General features: G+C 36.1%; 1 protein-coding gene across 1 annotated transcript in view; it reads left to right on the top strand.

Annotated features, from left to right (window-relative positions):
• The window catches only part of LOC140137074 (uncharacterized), a 291,494-nt gene extending 273,087 nt beyond the window's left edge, over positions 1–18,407 (top strand). Inside the window, 9 exon segments of the mRNA XM_072158732.1 lie at positions 444–660; positions 5,262–5,335; positions 6,416–6,465; positions 7,800–7,841; positions 10,843–10,989; positions 15,587–15,666; positions 16,142–16,193; positions 17,111–17,251; positions 18,254–18,407. Coding sequence (XP_072014833.1) covers positions 444–660; positions 5,262–5,335; positions 6,416–6,465; positions 7,800–7,841; positions 10,843–10,989; positions 15,587–15,666; positions 16,142–16,193; positions 17,111–17,251; positions 18,254–18,382 — 932 coding nt within the window. The 3' untranslated portion in view covers positions 18,383–18,407.
• Positions 18,408–23,708: the final 5,301 nt, after the last annotated feature.

Genomic DNA, 23,708 nt, shown 5'->3' with positions numbered 1-23,708 from the left:
GCAGAATTTGGATAAAAGGGGTACTTTGGGATAATTCGGTAATGTTGAGTGTCATTGAAAAGGGGTGTTTGAAATTCTAATCATTGATATTACACAAATTTTGTCCTTGTTTTGAATGAAAAATAATTGCAAGATTGTAAGATTTGTAAGATTTGGTAACATGCATGGTTACCACCTTTTGTGTTGAGTGGGGAGGTGGGCAAGTAATATAGCTTTTATGTAAACAAGAAAACAAAATTTAACTTTAAGAAAGGTAAGTTCAATGGAATGAATCAAGTGGGCCAGTAATTTATTGTTTTGCAAGATGAAAATTCACTTGATAAATGCTTAGGCAGATACTGGAACAAATATGGTAATTAACTAAGCAGATGAATGCATTTATACTGGGGAGGGAGGGTAGTGTTTTTTTTTAAATCTTTTTGATAACTTTTGTCTATTTTCAGTCCCCAAAGAGATAGACCCTATATACGAAGCCATCAAGTGTGCTGCAAGCCTCTCTACAATCAACGACCTATCCCGTACCAGCTCTGTAGCCAGTCTCGCTTGTGCCACTGCCCATGCCATGTCACCAGTACCTGCTCTAGACAAGTCTCATCTCTCTCCTGCAGGCAGGGGTTCGAGTCCAGAACCTGTCAAAGTGGCTAAGTCAGCACCTCATAGGTAATTAGGCTATTCCGGATGAAATCCATACACCCCCAATGGAAGACTTGATCTTAATCTCCCACACAGGTGGTGTATATTTCAAATGGAGTCATCCATTTATGTAATCCATTTCAAATTCATGTTGAAGATCATGTCTTTCATAGGGGGTGTATGGATTTCAACAGAAATAGCCCTATGTGGAAGAATAAAAAAGATTATAACTAAAGAGTAGCAACTTAAATTGCCCAGTGTACACTTTGGGTGTGTCGCTCATGGAGAAGCAAATAGTGTACTTCCAAGTTTTTTGCAAAAACCTAAAATTGACTGATAATTTGCATTATTAAGCTTGAGCATGACAAAGGTTTGTGCACTCAGTGCTTACCACATTTCTGGCTCAACCCACACAAACACCGATGAAATTTGCATTAAAGTTTGCTGGGTGCATAAAAATATTCCAAGGTTCACTAATTGCCCTCTATGAGCGACATATAAACATGGTGGAGTCCGTACTCTTTGGTATACCTCATCAGGTAGATACACTGCAAATTTAGCATTCCTAAAATATTCGGTCAAATATCAATATTCTTAATTATTGGACAACAGGGAACCATTTTTGGTTAAAATTTGCCCAATATTGGGTAAACTTTAACTAATTGTTAGGTTAGCTGTTTTACCCAATAATTTAGACCGTTGATATCTGAACCAACATTGGGCGATATTTACCCAATAGTTTTTGCAGTGTATGGTTAATATTGATGATAGTAAAATGTGTAGAATAGAATGTTTTTTTGGTGTTGTATGCGTAGCTACCCAATACTAGCACCAACAATATTTCGTGTTGATATATAAACTTAATGAAAAATGAAATTTGGATTTATTAAGGGATCAATTTTAAAAGGATATAGGCCAAAAGGACCCCGCCCCTAATAACATCTCAAAGTCTATCCTAATGTGTAGCTCTGTGCTTGTTTATTTTGGAACTTTTTCTTTGACAAAAAATATAATTACAGCTCCAAACAATTGCCCAAATTGATTACCAAATGTTGAAAAATGAATGGAAATTTTTATAATTAATTTCACTCATTGCAAGACATATTGCCGTTTCATAACAAGTAAACATATTTTTACCAATTTATGAAAATGAAAAATTGCTTTAAACTTACGATAACCACATGGCTGATATAGGCCTTTCAATTAGCAAAAGTGTATTTTTATTTTTGTTCAATTATAAATTTGTTTTATTATTCTTCCAGTCACTAGCAATATCATGCAGAGAACTGTCAGTTTTCTAAATGCTCAAAAATATTGCAAAGTTTTCAACTCTAACAAAAATCCAATTTTAGTCAACTGACTGTCCATTTCAGTCGGCAATTATCCCATTTTTTTACGAAACATAGCGTAGAAATTGTTATAATAATCGGTAAAATTTGAAATGCAAAAATTCCAGCATTTCATCTTTGAATTGAATTATATTCTAATTTTAGAGGGTTTGTTAAAAACAAGTTTAAGCTTGAGTAACTGAAAAAATTGTTTTACAAATGTTTTGAAATATATATACCACAATTGATGTGGGGTTGATGGGATGTTGTTTATCATATATATTGTTAATGAAATAACAAATATAAAAATAAGTGTGATAACTACATGTTTTCATGTTATTGTCCTTCAATTGTTTTGTGCCACACCCTTTAATATTGGGCTATTCCAGTTAAAATCCATACACCCCCGGTGAAAGACATGACCTTAATCTTCCACACAGGGAGTGTGAATTTCAAATTGGGATACATGAATGGGTGACTTCATTCGAAATCTACACCCCCCTGTATGGAAGATTTAAGTCATGTCTTCCCCCGGGGGGATCACTCATGTATAAAAGTTGTAAGCATCCGCGTGAATTGACTTTCAAAAATGACCCTAAGCTAGGATGTCGAAAATTTGTCAAACTGACCCTAAACAAGGATTGTACTGAAATAAAAACACCCTAAGCAAGGAATTGTTTTGAAATTTACCCCTAAAACAATAGAAATTATAAAAACACCCTAAGCGAGGAATTGGTTAGAAATTTGCCCCTAAACAAAGATAGACATTGCATGTGTCGGTACAGTGATATCGGCAAGCTTAAAATTGGCACTGTTGAAGTCGGCTCCGATTTTTTTACAAATCTGGTTGGTAAAATTGCTCAGAAACCACTCTTTTGTGCCGAATAATTTGATAAATATGTCACCACTAGGCCTAATGTCCGTTAATTGGGTAATTAAAAAAAATTACCCTAAGCGACGGAGGATCATCCTTTAAAAAAACACCCCTTCTTTTACTAAAATGAGTGTTTTGAGACCCTAATCGTGGATCCGCACGGATCCTCGTTTTGCTTTTCAAAACCACCCTAAATCCGCGTTTTCTTTCACGCGGATGCTTACAACTTCCATATATGAGTGGCCCCCCGGGTGTCTTCCATAAAGGGTGCATGGATTTCTCAAATTAAAATTACAGGGACATACAACTCAAACTTTGGAAATACTTTGTTTTAATAGAAACATACTGTTTGATTTGAATTGAATTGAATTGAGTGGTAGGTCAAGTAAGAGGGAAACCAGAACATGACAAATCTGACTCAGTTTATTTTACCCAATTGTTTATTTTACCCAATTGTTTCAAACCAAATTAAATATACTGGCATACAAAGCTGTAGCCATGGGGTGCTGGGACGCAACATTCCCCATGCCAATCTGAAAAAGGCTCGCTTTTTTCTGTAAACTGTAGAAAACATTCAAAAATCAGCACTTCTTTGAAGGAGAAGTTCACAAAAGGGCCACTTTTTTTTGGAAAAAACATTAAAATCAGCCCTTTCACAATGTTTTAGCTCCCTGCACCCCAAAAGAAATCATGTGTACTGGCCTGGTGGTATATGAAGTTTGGGAACCATTGTATTAGTGTGTGTATTCTCCCATGTCTTGTTTATGTGATTAATTGTTATGTAGTATAACCCTTTAAACCTGACCCCCTCCCAAAATAAGCAATATACAGAAAAAATTGCCCCCTCCCAACTCAAACCTCACCTCCAATCAATTCTGCTGTTATATCAATATAATTATCTGGATGTCTATTTGCCAGCAAAGTGGTTACATAACTCCCCAGTAACTGGATCACACACCTTTTGGAATTGGCAGTACATACCATATTGACTTTGTGTTGCGATCATTTCGATCATGGTGCAGAACTCAAAAGCATGATCCAGTTGACTTAGTGATAATTGGATTACACATAACACTTTGCTGGCGAATAAGATATGATGGACACTCAAAATACACAAGATAGTCAGTTTCAAAGCATCCCCTGCTGTTCATCATGTAGCACTACTTAGAGATGATAGGAATTTTTGTTTTTAAGCAGCTTGCAGAATCAAGCTGTATAATCCTTCAATCAAAGATTCTGTGTGAGCTAATTCCATGCAGTTATACATGAAGGAAACATCCCCAACTTGGGCTTTGCGGCCTCCGAGTCCTAGTTAGAAACCACCCCACACCCAAAAAACACAGTTTGGGGCAAAACATTCAAATTTGTGACCTTTCTTTCCTCCTGCCAATTCCCTCCTTAAAAATTCCTGGTGCTATGCTACCTCTTATCATAGCACACATATATTTTCCCAAACTTGTCCCTATAAATTTGATTGTAATTATAATTTTCTTCCATTCTTTCTTCCTTTCTCTCCCTTTTTTCCTTTTTGTTGTGTGTGTGTTGGGTGTAAAATATATATTTCTTATTTTTCCAATATATTTTGTGGTGATCAATTTGACCATGTGGTTATTAAACTCGTTTTATATTTCCATTTGATATTATATATATATTCTTGAATTTTTAAAATCTAATAACTGTTGTGATTTTACACTTTTTCAATATTTTTATGGATTTTACATTTTACAATGATATTTATGATATGTTTCTACAAATTTGCATATGCACTTTTCCCAATTTTCACTGCATTTTCCACACCTAATTTATATCCCATTTATTAATCTTTTCTAACATATTTTACGATAATTTATTTATTTCATTAATTTTTTTTCTTTGCTAAAATTTGCTTGATATTTCAATGCAATATTTTTCTTGGCTCTAATTTTCATCATTTCATCATGGACTGCAATATACCTTCTAACCTTTGATCTTTGACATTTGGCCATTTAACCCATAATGCACCTGTACCATTTAATCCCACCATGCACCTGTCATTTTGATAAATTCCTATTTTCCACAAAAATAACAAAATTCCAATTAACACATTTTTAATTTATCACCTTTTATCTCCATTCTTATTAATTACAATGAACACATTCCTTATTATCACCCTTTGACCCCAACACTTGACCTACATCATTTGACCTTGCTAACATTTTAACTTGCACCATCATGCATGTGCATGGTCTTTACCATTTTGCATTGCTTTACTTCAACTTAAATATGCATTTTGGAAACACAAGCTTAAACATTTTCAGGCGCTTTTCAATCTCATCATTCAAATCCCCCTCTAAAACGGAATCTGAATCTCAAAAGCCACCTGATAAGAAAACTGACGAACGAAAGTTTGTTTTACCCCGTTCTGTCTCCGTTGATCGGGATATCAGCCCAAACTCATCATCTCAAAGGAGGAAAGTGTTACAGATGTATGGCAAGAGTATGTCACTAGACACAGAACCAGGTAAATATAATATCATTTAAGCGACAAAAAAAAACCACACCCTATTTTATGGGCTCGAGCGACCAAGATTTATCAGTTTGGGAGATTTTTTTCTTATCATTTTGCTAAACTCATTTTATGACTGGAAAGGTTTTGAAAAAACATTATCAAAATATGTTTGCAAATGTATTTTGAAATTGTTTTGATCAAATTTTTGCCAAATTTGTCAAGCTTTCGGTGAAAAAAAATCCAGACTGACCGACCATTCCTACTTGAAAAGTCTGTCTGCCCATAAAACAGGGTTTTTTTGTTGCCTTATAGCAGTGTATAGACATTTATGGTGACGACATGGTCCGAGTTGATCAAGTTATTGGCATATCTTAAAACAATAGGTATAGAATTAATGTGCTTCTTGTCCCCGCCAACATCATTTTCTGGAATTGGTCCGTATTTTTTTCTTTTTCAATTTTGAAAGAACTCTGCAGCATGAATCACTTTAAAGAAGTTTTTACAGTGTTCCAATCTTCAGAACTTTCAAAATAAAAAGACCCTCATCGTTTCCAAGAATACATCAAAAAAGAATACACCTGCTAATCCTGCAGACAAGAACCAAAATTTTAATTTGATTTAGCCTATAGTGGAAAGTAACAAAGTACCATACTGAGCTAGGAAGAGTCAAAATAGATTTTTTAACTGAATGATGATGATGATGATGACAATGATGATGACAAGGAGGATGAGGATGATGATGACAATGGTGGTGGCATTGATGATGAAGATAGATGATGGTGATAATGATATGATGAAGAGGGGGAGGAGGAAGAGGATGATGATGGTGATGTGATGATGATGATGATTACGACAATCATTGTCGATGATGACAATTACGACAATGGTGACGATGATAGAGAATTAACCTGGTGTTCTCTTAATTGAGTTAATGGGTCATTTGAGAAAGTCTTAGAGCAGATGATGTTTACTGTTGCTCAAACATCATCTCATACAGTAGAAGAGTGCAGAGAGGTGTTTTGCCTTATTGTATCAGCATATTAAATTGCATGTATAATTGTAAGTAAGTGACCTGTTCTTTTTCTCCTGTAGCTCCACGGGAAGTCATGACGACCAGCAGAAGAAGTGAGCCCTCAGTCAATGTAAGTAATTTGTAGTATAGCCTTCCATTCCGTGATATATTTCAAAGCATGTTGTTGATCTTGGTACATACTTCTATGTCATAGCTTGCCAAATGTTGCATTGTGCATTGCATCCATATTGTTTGATTGTTACACTATCAATCATGAGAACTTTTAGGCTTTTGCCTGACTTCAGGCAGTTTTGTTGTCCAAATTTACGCATTTTTATTTTTTTCAGCCTGTTTTGGGCCTTTTATGGCCGAATTCACACGCTTTTTCATGCAGTTTTCAAAAAAGCCATTCTCATGCCTGCACTATACAGCCAGACACTGTACCTATGGGGTACCAAGTGGCCAAGGTGCTCTGATAATTAATAATATTTTTAATGATACTATAAATGTGTACATCATATCAAAAGGATGCACTTGTCGGCTGCTACATGTGTCTCATTTCACATAATAGCTAGGAACAAATACCAGACTCCTCTCAAGTGGAGGTCACTTCCAATCATACCCAAGTCACATGGTTAAGGAATGTTATCTGTATTCCTAAACCATGTGACTTGGGATGATTTGAAGTTACCTTTACTTGGGATGATTTGAAGCTACCTCCACTTGGGATGAATCTAGCTATTATGTAAAATGATATGGATGTACACAAATATCTATGGGGGCAACTGTACCATCATAGGTACCCCAAGATAGGTACACTGGCTGGGAACCTGGCTGTGCATGCAAGTTTTTATGCATCTCACTATGGGGGCTATTTCTGTAGTTTGTTCAGCTTATAATTTGTGAAAATTATTTGTTTTTTGTTACTGAGTGTGTCATTAAAGTTCCAACTTGCACTTGTGTAAATGTCACGCAAAACGCAACTAGCGCAAGTGCTTTGCCCAACTGTGTGTACACAATTCCATATCAATACACTCAGGCCCGTACGCAGGGGGGTGCGGGGGTTGCGACCGCACCTCCCCAAATTTGCAAAAGTATACAAAAAGTCTCAAAATTTCAGAATTTGCGAGCGTAGCGATAAAAAAAAAATCAGGTTTTTAACGCTTTTTTGGTCAAAAAGGTCCAAATTTGGGGAAGACAGTCCACTTTTCACAAAATCGCCCCCCCTTGTAAAAAAAGTCCACTTTTTCAAAATCAGCACCCCCCTAAAAAAATCCTGCGTACAGGCCTGAATACACTTTTGTTTTGCCGATTATAAGCCGAACAAACTACTTGTGTATCTTAGACCAAGCACAGAATCGACAAGACCGGTTTACTTCTTGCATCATATTGTTTTTCTATGTTGCATGCACAATTTCTCCATCAGCTTTCCTCTGTAAAACATAGTTTCTCCTTTCTTGTCAGAAATCACACTTTAGAAGGTCCTGGCATTTTGATAATTCATCGGTATGTATTCTGTTTTGGTATCTTTCTGATTCCATTCATTTCTTTTGGTATGAATTATCACTTGTATAATTAAAGCAAGATTGTGTATGAAATAATTATCAAAAAGCACCTTTTAATTAAAATCATTTCTATTTTTGGTTTAATACATTGATAACAATTAAATTTTATTTAATTTTCTTTTGAGATTGGTTTGGACTTCCTATTTTAATGCACTATGGCATGGAATAACAAATGAGGTATTCTAGTTGAAACCCATACATCCCTAATGCACGGCTGTTTGATGTATATAGAATTGGCTTCATTATTAACTAAATGCAAACTATAGATGGCGCTATTTATCCAAAATCATATTTCTTTATTTGCAAGGGTTATGTGATTAATACCACCATTAAAACAGCTGGAATAGGTAGAACAAGCAACAAGGAAATTTTATAAACATATTTTATCAAACAATAAAAAGACATTATTTGTATTAAAGGCTTGAAAGGGTAATTTCCAGTAACTAAATAAGCGCCACCAATTTTGGCATTAATACATACATTTTATATCTGAAAAAGCTTTGAAAAATACTATAAATGTGAATAATTTTGTAAAAGAGAGGAAATTAAAGTTGAGAACGACTCAAAAGCATCTGTATATATTAGCATGATATCACTTTTAGCTGTTTAAGCCTAAAATTTTGTTATACATGATGTTTTGTTTTAAAAACTAATAAATGATCCCATCAAACAACCGTGAATGAAAGACATGATCTTAATCTGCACACAGGAGATGAAGATTTCAAATGCTAGATGTCACCCATTCAGGTAGCTCTATCTTAAAGTCACACTCCCTAAGTGGAAGATTAAGGTTGTGTCTTCCATAAGGCTGCGTTCACATAGAAGTATACTATTCGGGTATACGGTGCACGTTTTGCAGGTACACGCTTATGTAGTTAAATCGAGCAAGGCAATTTCATAGTACCGGGTCACATAAGGCTACGATCGCATAGAAGTATACTATTCGGTATACGATGCACGCTTTTGCAGGTGCACGCAGATAGATTAAATCGAGCAAGGTAATTTCATAGTACCGGGTCACATAAGAGCTATTCGAAAAGGCCGTATACCTGCGTATAGTATAGTATAGTGGGAATCGCACGTGTTCGATTTTAGTGCAGCGTATACCGTCCAAATTTTAAAAACCTAAACCATATGTGGGCAAATTCATTTTTTTAATAGATGCACTATCTAATTCTGCACATTATGACACCTCATTGAATGCAATGTGACCTCAAGAAGTAAAGTTACAAGCATTTGATAAGACGGCGAAAATGGGTAAACTGACATACTAAGCTATTAAGCTATATGAAATCGCTCATTCGATCAGGCTGAGTTCACATAGTATACTCCTATATGAACTCAGCCTGAACAATGAGCGATATTCATATAGCTTAATACCGATACCGTATACTTCTATGTGAACTCAGCCTAAGGGTGTAAGGTTTCAACTGGAATAACAAATGTAACTGATTTTATGCCTGAATATGTTTATAATGTACAACAAACTTGGAACACATGTATGCAAATTTGAATAGCTATGCAAATACAAAAATCGATGAATATCATGTATATTAAAGTTTGTAATGCTTCAAACAGTGGTATAACTAAGTTGGCAGGATTGGGGTGTGGTCAGGGGTGCGGTTAGCATGGAGCACTGTCAGGGGACTTGTGCTAAGCTATTTCTATTGTATATGAGAACTTGATGCCAAGAGGGCACTCAACACATGTCTTAGTACACACTTGTGTCCAAGAAAATGTAGAAAAGTGTGAGAGCTACTGTCCTGGATTATATTGGTACTAAAATTCTAGCCTTTCTATCCATTAACAGAAAAGAAATTCATGTACATATTAGGTGATGAGAAAAAAAAAGCGGCGGATGGACTTGCCAAGTAGAGTTGGTCGGATGTGGTTTTTCAAGAGGCTAAATAACCCTAAAAAATCACTGAATGCTTGAAAAATAATCAATCCATATCTATACTAATGATCATGATCCATAGGCCCTGGCTTGTTAGCTCCACCATTCCTACCCTCATAACCTGGTTAAACCACTGCTTGTTTAATTGCATCTTTGCTTGACTCACCTTCCCATTTTCATCATCAACATGCAATATCATCATGAACAACAGGGCTTTCTACATTTCTCTTCTGGATCCAAACAGATCTCATCTCACTACTCCTCATCATGCATCACCATCATGCCCCTAATTTACTACTCGTCATCAACATGACCTATCATGCATCACTGCCATTTATCCATGCCCCTAATTCACTATACTTTGATTACCTTATAATAGATGGGACTCATATAATTGATTATTGGCATACACACAGCTGGGCGCAGTACATACACAAACTACGCTTTGCATATTGCATAACTGATGCACGGTTTTGTGAATTTACGCAGACATTTATTGACTCGCGCAGTAACAAAAATCCAAATAGTTCTTGCCTATTACAAGCTAATCATACATAGTATACTCATCACCATGCATTGCCACCATTTTACCCATGCCCCTGACTAATTGCTATAGACTTACTTGGATCAGCAACCTTCTTACTATTATAGGATTTGAAGTCAGAGTTACAACAATGGGAAACCATCAGTGGCATAGCCAAGAAGGCAGCTCTTGAAAAATCTTGCCCACTCTTGAAAATTGTGAAGATTATTAGGCATTCTTTGACCAGTTTGGACAATTTTCGCCCACTTGGACATTTTTTGCCAAATTTTAGCCACCCCCGGAAAGTCACTTTTCCCCCAGCTCCTGAAAAAATCATAGCTATGCTACTGTAAACTACATGTCCAGAACCAAAACTCAAAATTTGAAAAGGCCCAATGTAGATAAAGCCCTGACTGTTCAAACCATGCACATATCATCATCATGCATCATCATCATCATGCTATGCACCTGACTCATTGGCTCCATGTTTGCTCCTAACTCATTGCTCATCCTGCCATACAGGCTGCTCTAGATTCGCCTGATTCATCACCACGTAGTAATCCTCACTACTTCTCCCCTGTCTACCATCGCAAAGGCCGCATGGTGGCGCACGCACCACCCGGCTCCTACATAGGTCGTGTGACTAAAGGCCGCTTCCAAATAGCCAAGGTGACTAGATCTGTATGTGAGTTCTGTTTCTTGTTTCCATTATCACCCATAGTTAACCTCATGGGCACTACTGCCTTGCAGGGCCCCTGATTGGTTCATTACATGATATAATCATCTGAGTAACCAATCAAAATAGAGCTTTTAGATCTGTCAGCAATTTTAAGCTGAATCCCATGCAGCCTTACTGACATTTTATACCATACTTCTGATTGGCTCAATGCATGCATATATGCCCTTTTGTAACCAATCAAAATTGTTCTGATTGAGTCTGAGGTAGTGCCCATGGGGTTGTTGACTCTGTTTGCATAACAGCCATTTGAAAATGTAAAGAAATAAAAAATTTCACCTTGTTTCAAAGCAATAAAGATGCTGAGGAAATGAATTGTTGGTCTAAAGTATATAGAAGTATACATATTTAAAATGACAAACATTTGACGAATCCATCTGGGATGTCATATTTTTGTAGAAATGCTCATTTTGGAGAAATTTTGGCACAAATTGTTTGGACAACATAACAAAAAAGTTCTACAGTAAAAAATGTTTTTTTATTAATTTTTAAAAACTAGATATAAACATCTAGGAACCCATTTTTTAACATGACAATTTTGTAATAAAAATCATGAAAAATTTAACGATTGAACAAACTCAATTTGATATTTTCCATCAAAAACTACATGGTCAAAAAAACCGTCAGCACAGTATTCCAACCGCTGTCATGCATTTGGAGCCTGTAACTATGATTGCTTGCTTGCTTGCTTGCTAGCTTGCGTGCTTATAAATATTGTCATTGTCATAATAGTCCATGTTCTTTTCTTTTCATGCCTTTTTAAATCATGTGAATGAATTGTCTGTTGACCATTCAGTTTTTGTTTACAGTTACTTCTTCAATGTCATTGATTGCCCATAATATTTTCCCATAAGTCATAGCACCCGGATTGAAATTGCATCATTATTGTAATGTTAATAATGACCTAGTTTCAAACTTTGTGCAATGCATTAAGGGGTGTTGGGAAATTGTCTGTTGAAAGCATTCTGAAATATTCAGACAAAAAGGTTCCAAAAAGGTTCTTTGTGTATCCTCTCAAAAGAACCTCAGTAGTTCTTAAAATGAACCACAAAAGGATCTTTGATCACTCTGAGGAACCTTTGTGGTTCTTCAAAAGCGTACAGATCCTGGAATGGTTTTTCAAAGGTTCTTATACTTTTATGAACCCTTTATGAAGGTTCAAGCACAAGAGTTAAGAACCATTTTGGAGTCTGTTTGTTTTAGAGTGTACCCATGTTCTCAGAATATTGCACAGAACTGAAAATTGGCACAGAAAAATATGAGAAAATTGGCACAGAAAATTAATAGCTGGCCAAGGTGAAAATTGGCACAGAATTTTAAAAAATCAAAATTGTATGTTTAGGAAAGAAGTATATTGAAAATATTTGATTAAAACACTGGGTATATTGCTCTGAATGCTTGAATTGTATGTTCATTGTGTAACTGTTGTTCAACTGGGCACATTTATTTGATTTTATGACACAATTATTCATAATAAATGGAATTTGCGAGAAGGTAAGTGTAAAAGAAAATGTAAACAACTTTTTAAGATTTCAATTCAATAAATTTGCCTTTTTATTTTCTTACATTTTCGTTACAATGTAAAGAAGTAATATAACTTGTTATGATACTGATCATATTTGTGGTGTAACCATGGTAACGGACCATTGTAATTAAGGAGCCTGGCATCCCGACTCAGCACAAAAGTGGGTGTGTTTTACTCAATTTTAAAAAAAAAACCTTTGCAATGATTTTTCATCAAATTTACCCCTCTTTTAATGCAAAAATTAGGACAAAATTGGGTGAAAAAAGGATACCACTTTTTGTGGTTTTCAGTGACTAGAATTTCAAACACTCCTTTTCAATGACACATACCGAAAGTTATACAGGCGTAAAAATGGTGATAGTCAATTCGGCTGCTTCTTCAAATCATGCCACATGCATGGCGAACTCGGACCAACATCCTTTGATATTGTGATGACTTTACTTTGCTCCTTGCCGATGGAAGATTTTTCTGAAATACCTCAGATTTCTTCCTGGGATATCTAATATGCAATACATTACTGGATTTTCCCAAAGTACCCCTTTTATCTCAGTGAATTTTGCGGACAGTACGATTTGAATATCCCCGATTTGGTAACACACATGGTTATACCAAATTTTGTGTTGAGTGAGGGGGACCGGGGTAATAATAAGGACAGCAGCTATAGGGATAAACTGAAATTATGTTGCTATAGAAGTTTAAAAAAACATTTATAAAATCCGAAATATATATATAATTTCCAGTGTCATCCTAAGGAGGAGATTCATAAAAAGGAAAAGGTAAAAAATGAAAATAATTCATTTTCTGTATGGATGAATGGTGAATGTCATGGTTGTAGTGAGAGCCCGTCTCCCTCCTGTACTACTTAACCAGTGTAGGAAATATAATAGCGCTCTCCAAGACACACTGTTTTCTTGTTGGACGCCACATGGTAGTCCTGAAAACATGCTGCTGGCTGTCAGATCTTTAAGCCTCAAAGTCCACTAGACCAGCAGTTACCTAAAAGTAATTTTTACTGACTTGTTTTCAGACTTTTGTGTCAAAGAAAGGTGGTTTTTGACACAATATTTTACTCATGTTTGTTAGTTCAAAAGTTGGACAACTTCAGCATCTGTGTTAAAATGAATACCACCCGGAAGGGATTCAAAGTGAAAGCGCCATCCACAGTAGGCATAATCTTAGAATCACGTCTTATCATATATCTTTATTTCATTAAAAATACAAACAAATATATATAAACATTTGAATGAAGAGATTAAAAATTCAAGATGCTCTACAAATAAAAAAGTGGGAGAAGTAATGCTTTCAGTCTCTTAAGACAGATAAGACTACTCCTGCTGTATAGTTGGATTTTAACAGAATTTCCTACACTGTCTACCACCATTGGAACATGGAATTTGACTTTCTATTGTTGGGTTAATGTGTTACAAACCCTCCAATCAACCGATTTGTGTTCAATGCCCCCATGGTTTACCTTTTGCACGTTACCCCCCCTTGCCCCCAGTTTGACCCAAATTGGAACTTGTAGCAAATTACTAAAATGTACCTCCTTCTCATAATAATGTATGGCCACCATTTGCATCAATAATTTTACTATCAGCCCACCCCCATTTTGAAACCATTATACTAAACCAAACACTTCTACCCGAAGTCTGAAGTTTAACTTCATCCTTCAAAGATTGTGCCCTGCCATGAATGCTATAATAATTTGCCTGACTGCCCCCCCCCATTCAATGACTCCATTTTCCTCCCTCATAACACAATGTTTAAGGAAGATTGTATGATTGCATGCCTTCAGTCTGTTATTATTTGGCTATTCCAATTGAAATCCATACACCCCTTAAGAAACCTATGACTTTAATCATCAACACAAGGAGTGGGAATTTCAATTGGAGCCACTAAGTAACCCCATAAACCCACACTTCCTGTGTAGTAGATTAAGTCTTGTCTTCCACAGGGGGTGTATGGATTTCAACTGTAATAGCCATATGGGAAGCTACCTAGTGAATATATGATTGATAAGTTTTACTTGAATGTTAATTTTAACTAATCCAAGCAATTGATAACAATTTGTGACCCGGCAGCACAAACGAGCCGTAAATTCCCTAAATTGTATTCTGAGTTATCGTGTAAAATGTGTACGAAGGTCGTATTCATCGGTCACTTAAGCTGGCGCGACATCTGTCTTATTTTCATAGTCACAATACCAATCAATAATCCTATTATTGAAGTGGATAATAAGCTTCTACCTTAGATGGCTATAGAACTTTTAATGGCTCTGGTCTTTGTTTGCTTTTGCTAAATCCTTTTCAAGTGGTGGGTTACCAGGCATTGTATTTCGTATGGGTATGCATAACCAACGATTAACAATGAGAGAACCTTCTTAAACCTCGTTGACTTGGGGATGATTTGAAATGACCGCCAATTATGACTGTTTGATATTTATTGACAGCAATGTGGAAAAAGAGACACAAAAAGAAATGAAAAAAGCTATAATTTTGTTGAAGGAGCAAAGTTTAACTAACCATAACTCCGCTTCTGGATATCGTTTAAAGTCAAATGATATACCATTTTTAAGTTTATGATGTTTATTTTTTAAACACGAAATAAAACAAAATTGACCGGGGGAGGAATTTACTGCTCATTCGCCGTGGACGGTCACATTTAACATGATTTGTTTTTCAATTTTTAATAAAAATTAATTCCTATTTTATAGTTTTCAAACTGATGTTTATTCAGCACACGCTAATGAAAGTTGATGCCGAGTTTCCTGTAACATCCTTTTGGCAACGTAATGAAGCAACTTTTTCATTATTCATTATTTTTTCCACTTTCATTTTTTCATTATTTTAAGGTTTTGACCAAAATGAAAAGATGATGCGGGTGGGTGAGGGAAACTTGGAATCAACTTTCATTAGCCTTAAATTTTAATTGTACGTATAACATTTATTGAATTTTACCTGCAATGTGAATCTTATGTTGCTATGGTAACTATTTGTTTACATCAGGAACTGCAAGTGCCAAATGTTAAGGAGTGTATAGCATTATATGACTTTGAAGGCATGATGAGGGATGACTTATCATTAAGGTGAGAATTTGAAACGTAATAGCTAGAATAAAATGAAATAATCTTAGGCATTTATATAGGGTCTTTAGAATAGTGTCAAAGCAGGTTGTTTTAAGGGCTCATCGCAATATTATCTCATCTCCATTTGTTTCCCAAACTTTTTTCCTGTGGCCCAAATTTCATAAGAAAAATATGGTGTGACCCACAGCATTATACAAAAGTTGGGCAAAGAGCACAATTTCCAAGTTGTTCAACTGACCATCTCCCAAAATGACATTACCGGGGAAAATGTGCATGAAACTTGGCCAACGTGTGCAATTTTAAATCCTAAATGGGTCAAAATGGGATTACATGTCCAATGGAAGGCCTCAAGAGACATTATTTGGTGATGTGAAATCATTTAGATACTTTCAATACACTGTGCATGTATTATCTAGCATTTTTGCCTACATATAGTTTCATGAATAAAGTAATATTGTTTTATACTTGATTTCAGAGCTGGGGACAGAGTGGCAGTACTTGATGATAAAAGTTCTGACTGGTGGAAGGTTAGTATATACATTCAAGAAGTTTCAAGAAACTGTAAACCCATGGCACAAATGGATTGAAAATGCCCATTGATGGCTGCCATAAGAGGGCATTTCATCAAATGTTTGTATAGTTATCTGTAGTCAGTGGTGAATCTTGGATTGGAGAAATTGTCACAATTGTGACACGATCAAGGGAAATGAGTCGGATGTCGCTAATATTGATTTTGAGATATTGGCAATTAAAGTGTTCAAATTCTTTTGTTTTATGTTGTTTTCAGCGGTTGATAAATTGATGTAACGTCACCAAGAAAAGTCGTATCAACATGGGGTTTTCAGTTTCTGAAAGCTCTAAATGTCCTCTTCAGAAACATGTGTAAAACTCATTTTCGACCAGGGCCGACATGTGACTCATTCCACTTGATCATGTCACAATTGATGATTTAATGCATTTAAAACTTTCTGTTTTATTTTGTTTTCAGTGTATGTCCATTCATTTTTGTAAAATGTCATGTAAAGGGGGAGAGGGTGAGCATTTGCGAGCATAGCGAGGGGAAAAATAGGGTTTTTTTATGCCTTTTTGGTCAAAAAAGGTCCACATTTTGAAAAAAAGTCCACTTTTTCAAAATCAGCCCCTCCCCAAATAAATCCTGGTTACGGGCCTGATCACCATGATATAACACATGCACAGGAGATGGTAAGGTGAAATTTTGTGTTTACCAGGCCAATTTTCAATTTCACATGATTAATGCGGAAAATAAATGTAAAATTGTGTGTTTATTGAACCAATTTTCAATTCTGTTCATAATTATTGAAAAAAGGAGTCATTGGGTGACAGCAAAATAAAGAATGGGGTCATCTGATGAGAGGTAGAAGAAAAAAGACCACTGTTTATTTTTAAGAAAAATGCTTATAACAATATTTTTGATTTAATTCAGGGCCAATGCAAGGGCAGGATAGGCTTCTTTCCATCATTCTGTGTTACAATGCTGCAACCATGGGAACGAGTTGTCAAGGTTACGCATACATTCAAAGCAGGCCAGGAACTTAAGGATGGATTAGCTCTGAGGAAAGACCAGGTAAGGACAGAAAATGTCTTGCACATCTCACAATGCATTTCTTCCATTTCAATTTTCTATACTAATGAATTTGACAGATGGCCAAATCCGGATTCCGTCTTTTTGTTAACTTCATGTTACACATGAATCTTTTTTTGAATTACAGATTAGGGGACCAGCTGCCATCTAGAGCTTAATTCAAAATAATTCATGTGTAACATGATTTATCAAAAAGACAAATCAGGATTCAGCCATCTGCTGAATTCATAATAATGATAATTGACCAATGACATTCTGCCTTAAAGCCATAATGTACGATCTTATAATATGAAATTGGTTAATTTTTTAAAACCTGATTTTTTTGCACATTTGTAATGTTTACACATGTCCCAACTTGCACCTAAATGGAATTGGCTAAATTTGTTGTCTCTGTAGGTCAACAGAGCAAAGTTCGACATAAAGTCATAATTTTTGTATTATGACTTTATGTCCTCCCATAGAACTGCATGTTAAATGGCCAAAATAACCAGTGGGATTTCTTTCAATGGACAGCAACCCTTACCAGCAGTTATTACTAATATTATTTCAACATTTTGAACAAAGAATAACAAAATTAAAATCTGATGGAAATCGTACATTAAGGCTTTAAATGTGGCTGCAGCACCTTACTGACAAATGTTAGATCTTGCCATCCTTGTCATTGTCATCTTTATCAACATTTTCATCATCATTATCATCATCATCATTTTCATCGTCATAATCAAGATCATCATCATGATCATCGTCATAATCAAGATCATCATCATGATCATCATCATCATCAATTTTCATCATCAATGCCACCACCATTGTCATCATCATCGACATCATCTTCATCATTATCAGATCAGTCTCATTGTTATTATCATCATCATTATTATTACTATCACTACCATTATCATTTGCATAAAATAAAACCTCACACTCACAGTATTAATCTAATTAGTATTTTGTCTCAATTTTTGCTCTTTCTTTCAATTCCAGATCGTGATACAGCTATCTAAGGAAGAGAATGGTTGGGTAACTGTAAGAACTGGCAAGAAGACTGGACAGTACCCATACTGCTACCTCCAGCCCACCTCAAGTAATTCAAAATCAGAAGTTACTGGATAATATCGACATATAACCAAGACAAAGGGGACCCCGCCGGGGGACCCCGTTTGCTAAGGGCCTTTATTTTATGCTGCTCTTTACTGTATCTTTGAATACAGAAGGATGCTTCTGTAGACTCATGTGATGTGTGCCCTGTGTGTAATTTTTGGTTTATAGGAGAAATACCAAATGGGCCCTGTACCGTGGATATATCGGCATCAGTTATGTGGTGGGAACCCTGCGTGCAATTTTTTGGTAACAAAACTAGAGATGTACTAAGTGAGCCCTATACCATGGATATATAAACAGCAGTTATAGACCCACATGGTGCCAGTCCTGTGTAATTATTGTAACATGGAGATATACCAAGTGAGCCCTGTATCATGGATGTATAGCGGTAGTTGATGATATTCTGCAATGCACATCTTCTTCCAGGCAAGAGTTTTGAGACACACTTATTGTAAGTCAGATGTGATATATAAACAGCAGTTAGTCCCACATGGTGACAACCCTGTGTAATTTGTTGTAACCATGGAGATATAGCAAATGAGCCCAGTACCATGGATGTACAGCGGTAGTTGATGATATTCTGCAATGTACATCTTCCAAGAAATATCCATTGAAACAGACTTATTGCAAGTCAGATGTGATCAAAATTGGAAAAGCGTAGAAAGTTACAGAAAGCACAGAAAGTTACACCCATGAAAAAGTCCACTTGTACAGTACTTGTGAGTCATTCACCACGGCCTGGCAACCCAATCACAGCACCCTGGCATTGATGAAAACTGAAGACAAACTTACTGTAAGATAATTTAGCAGTATTAATTTGTCAGGAGTGTAACTGTTCCAAACAGTTTGTGGATTCACAGTCTTAACCCCCTGGACACTACTGTTCATCTAACAGCATTTCTGATTGGTTGATAACTTGAAATGCTCATTTCAACTGCCAATTATGACTAGGCTTTAAACTTGCATTTGCAGATGATCTTATTAATACTCTCCTTGATTGGTTCAAAATTGGACGCAATATTCATTTTGGGCAATCGGCAGGTAGTTCTCACGGGGTTAAACATTGACCGTGAAAAGTGCGAAAATAAACAACTCCTCGCATAACTGTATTTTGTATGGGTGAATATTGGGTTACAATTGTGGCAACAATTTCTTATTGATTTCATTTATTAGTTGCTATGGGAAGTTTGATATCTTCCCTCAACTTGATTCTGTTACCCTAGCTTCCTCACCAATTATTAAGTGTTGAGGTATTCAATGACGAGTCAACATTGGGCTATTCCAGTTGAAATCCACACTACCGCTGTGGGAGATTTTGGAAATATCTTCCACAGGGGGAGGATGAAATCCATACTACTGTGGAAGATTTTGGGTATATCTTCCACAGGGGGAGTATGAATTTCAAATGGAATTAACACATTAGGCAGCAGCACATTTGAAACTTGCCCTTCGTCAGTGGAAGATTCATATTGAAGCTTTCTCAGAGGGTGTATCAAATTTTTAAATGGAGCTGCATAGTGTGCAAATTCCATTTGAAATCCATCCTCTCCATGTGGAAGATATTTGCAAAATCTTCCACATGAGTATAGTGTAGATTTTAAATGGAATAACCTGTTGATAGAGCTGTGGCCAAGGGGAAATTAAGCAGGCTTTTTCATACTTTCTGTCGCTTGCCGCTGAGCGGCATGACGCTTCATCATGCCGCTTGTACTTTTCTGCAAGTGGAGCGGCACACCGCTGAGCGGTAGCAGCACGACTCTGAAAGCCACTCTTGCAGCTCAGCACCGCTCCAAAATCATATTTTGTTCTCATACGTCAGAGCGGCACCGCTCCGAGTGGTATTGCTGCCACAGCAAAGCGGTGGAGTGATCGATATATCGGCTTGCCGCTGGTCACCGCTAGCGTTTTTGGTGCGACTGCGCAGTGAAGTAAAATTATCTTCAAAGCGGCAAGCAGCAGGAAAGTATGAAACCAACATAAGCGCTGTTTACCCACTGGTTAGTAGGGCATTACACATATGACTTGTAGATGTTTTCCAACAATTTTTATCTAAACTTGTCGATAAAAACATTAAAATCTATCCTCCTTTGAAAATTGAAGACAAAATTCACATCCCTCTCAAATAAATCTGTGCTACGACCCTGACTGTTTTTATAGTGTTCTTACATGTAACGTAATGGTTCTGACCCAAGTTAAGAATCTGCAACAACTATACAATGTATAATATAGCAGTTGGTGTTTTATATTTTGAAATATAATGTTGCCAAATGTATATCATGTTATCAATTCCAAAATAGCTATTCTATCTGTACAGGGTAAGTTATATGATGCAGGACATTGTGTGGCAAATAGCAACATGTACATAATAACAATATGAATATAATGATGTAAGCTTTTATTGTGTGTTATATGCTCTGCATGCTAGCAATAGGCTTCAACATAAAAAGTTCAAGTTTTGAGATATTTTCTTAACTATCTCAAGAACTACTGAACCAATACTAGGCTTGTTTGTACTCATTTTAATGCATTTTTCATGCTGATTACAAAAATGGTCATGAAAATGTACATTTTTAAAAGTTTTGAATTTTTTTTTGGTTTGAAACTTGTCATCTACAGTCAAAATGCACTCATGTGGAGAGCGTTAAACAAGCAACAGAAGTTAGGGATTACTTCAAAATTCAACTGCCAGTCGACCACTAGCACCCTACAGACTTATTTTTAAATATGAGTTTTTACTTGGAAAATAACTGCACTTCCAAGAAAGAATGTAGTATAAGTATTAATATATAACTGGAGATACTGCCTTTTGACTTGACAGGCAGGTGGGTTTTTTTTAATGTTCCCAATGGGCCATTCCGGGGTCACTTCCATTGTGGCATGTACACCATCCACGATAATCAACTTTTGAAAAGCACCCTAAACAAGGATTTAACCCTTGGCTAAAACGATGCCCTAAACAGGGATTTTATTCCTTGCATCAAATTTCATACCCTAAATTTCATTTTCGCGTATTAGCAATTGCAATTTTGATACCCTTTTTTCCAATTTTTCATGTTTTTGACACCCTAAACACGTTATGCCACGTATCGTGCATATCCACTGAAACAACCCTTTTTACGCGTTTTTCATTATCGCGGATGGTGTACAGGCCACAATGGGAGTGACCCCCGGGGCCATTCCATTTGAAATCCATACACCCCTATTTAATCTCCTACACAGGGGGTGTAGATTTCAAATGGAGTCAGTGCTTCCCATTCAGGTATAGTCCCATTTGAAATTCACACTCCCTGTGTGGAAGATAAAAAGTCATGTCTTCTAGGGGTGTATGGATTTCAACTGGAATAGCCCAACACAGCATAGCAGATACTGTGTTATTGCATGCTTATGAGGCAGATACCGTATTTCGTCAAATAGTCGCCCCTTAAAATAAACGCCCCCCCACCACATTTTTCAAGCAAGATGTTTCAAAAATGCCGATATTTCCATGCTATCTTGTGTAGTAAGCTTACCAAGTTGCCCACATAGTCGATAATAGCGTCACTTTTTGGCAAAAATCTGGATTGGAAACCCGGAAGTGAACCAGAAGTCAGTGTTTCTAGTTCATATAGTTCGTCATTTTAGCGCGATTTAAAAGTTAACCTAATGATTTATTGGGAATTATCGTTCTAAAATTGACCTTGAATAAATCCCCCCTTGGGAAAATGTAACGCCCCCGGGGGCGTTTATTTGACGAAATACGGTAGGCTCTTTATAAATAGTAAATGGTTCTAAGTAGAACCGAAAAAGTTTTTTGAGTTTTGTATATCTATGAATTGTTCTACAAAGAACTCAAAAGGCTCTACAAGACCTGAAAAAGTTTTGTAGAGGCCAGAAAAGTTCTTGCAAGTGTCAAGAACTTTTCTTTCACTTGAGGGCTTAAGGTTCTTGCAAGTGTCAAGAACTTTTCTTTCACTTGAGGGTTTTTCATAAGGACAGCCAAGACCCTTTTTTATTTTCTATGAGTGTATATTTGAAATGTTTTGAATCAGTCTTCTCACAACATAAGAATCTGTTTGCAATAAGCCAAATCAGCTTTAAATTTACAATGCTTTGTGGGACTGTTTTGGCAGTTTTTGGACATGTTGAACTCTGACCTATCAGGAAAATTGTTTTTTGTGCGCACAAAATATAGTTTAAAATGTTTTAAAAAAAATTTAAAAACATAGTTATGTCATAAATGAATTATTTCACATATGTGTACATCCATATCAAAACGATGCACTTGTCGGCTGCTACATGTGTCTCATTTCACATAATAGCTAGGAATAAATACCAGACTCATCTCCAAAGCGGAGGTCACTTCAAATCATCCCAAGTCACATAGTTAAGGAATGTTCTGTATTCCTAACCCATGTGACTTTGGGATGATTTGAAGTGACCTCAACTTCGGAGAGGAGTCTGGTATTTATTCCTAGCTATTATGTGAAATGAGACACATGTAGCAGCCGACAAGTGCATCGTTTTGATATGGATGTACACATATTATAATTATAACAATATTACAATAATAAATGAATGAATAATAATTAAAGCAATTTCCCTGATAGGTCAGAGTTCAACGTGTACCAAAACTGCCCAAACCATCCCATAATGCTTTGGGAATTTGTAAAGCCATTGCTTATTAGCAAAACTGGCACTGTGTTTTCACATTTATTGATTGATTTTAGCATGTTTATTCTTGGTTCCATCACTCTGAAATCTATCAAACCCACATGCTTGTGGAAAACGTCATGAAAAAAATTTTGCTTTCTTTCTTTTTTTCACAAAATTTTGAATTTGAGTAAGGAGTAGTATTTATCCCAGTCTATTATATTTGCAAATATTTGTAAATATGCAATGTTAGATCTTCAACAATGTTGAGCACGACAAGACAATTTTTAGGAGGTAAATTAGAAACATTGATGATCTTGTGGCTGTGCAAAGGGATTTTTACATGCACACAAAACATGACAACATATATATTTTCTATTGTTTCCATGGCAGTGGGGTCACCAGTAATTTCTTGGGTCCAAAAATTGTGCCTTCAATTGGACATTCTGTCCAACAAGTAGGGGGCAAAGCCCAAGATTGGGGGAGGATCCCCATCATCCCACTGATGCAGCCACTGTTCCACAAGCATGTGTACTCTCTTAAATTGACTGATCTATTGAAATATTCCAATCTTTTAAAGGCTGAAGATATGAATTGATCTAAATAGATTGAAGTTAATTTTGGATTGACTCTGCCTCTTTTTGTAGACTCATTTCATCACCCAATTAAGTATTACGCTGAATGTACTCCCAAATGACATGCATTTACA

Source organism: Amphiura filiformis, chromosome 17 (assembly GCF_039555335.1).
Source record: "Amphiura filiformis chromosome 17, Afil_fr2py, whole genome shotgun sequence".
NCBI classification, from domain to species: domain Eukaryota; kingdom Metazoa; phylum Echinodermata; class Ophiuroidea; order Amphilepidida; family Amphiuridae; genus Amphiura; species Amphiura filiformis.
Note: the sequence above shows the minus strand (reverse complement) of the source record. Positions and strands in the feature narration are given on the sequence as shown.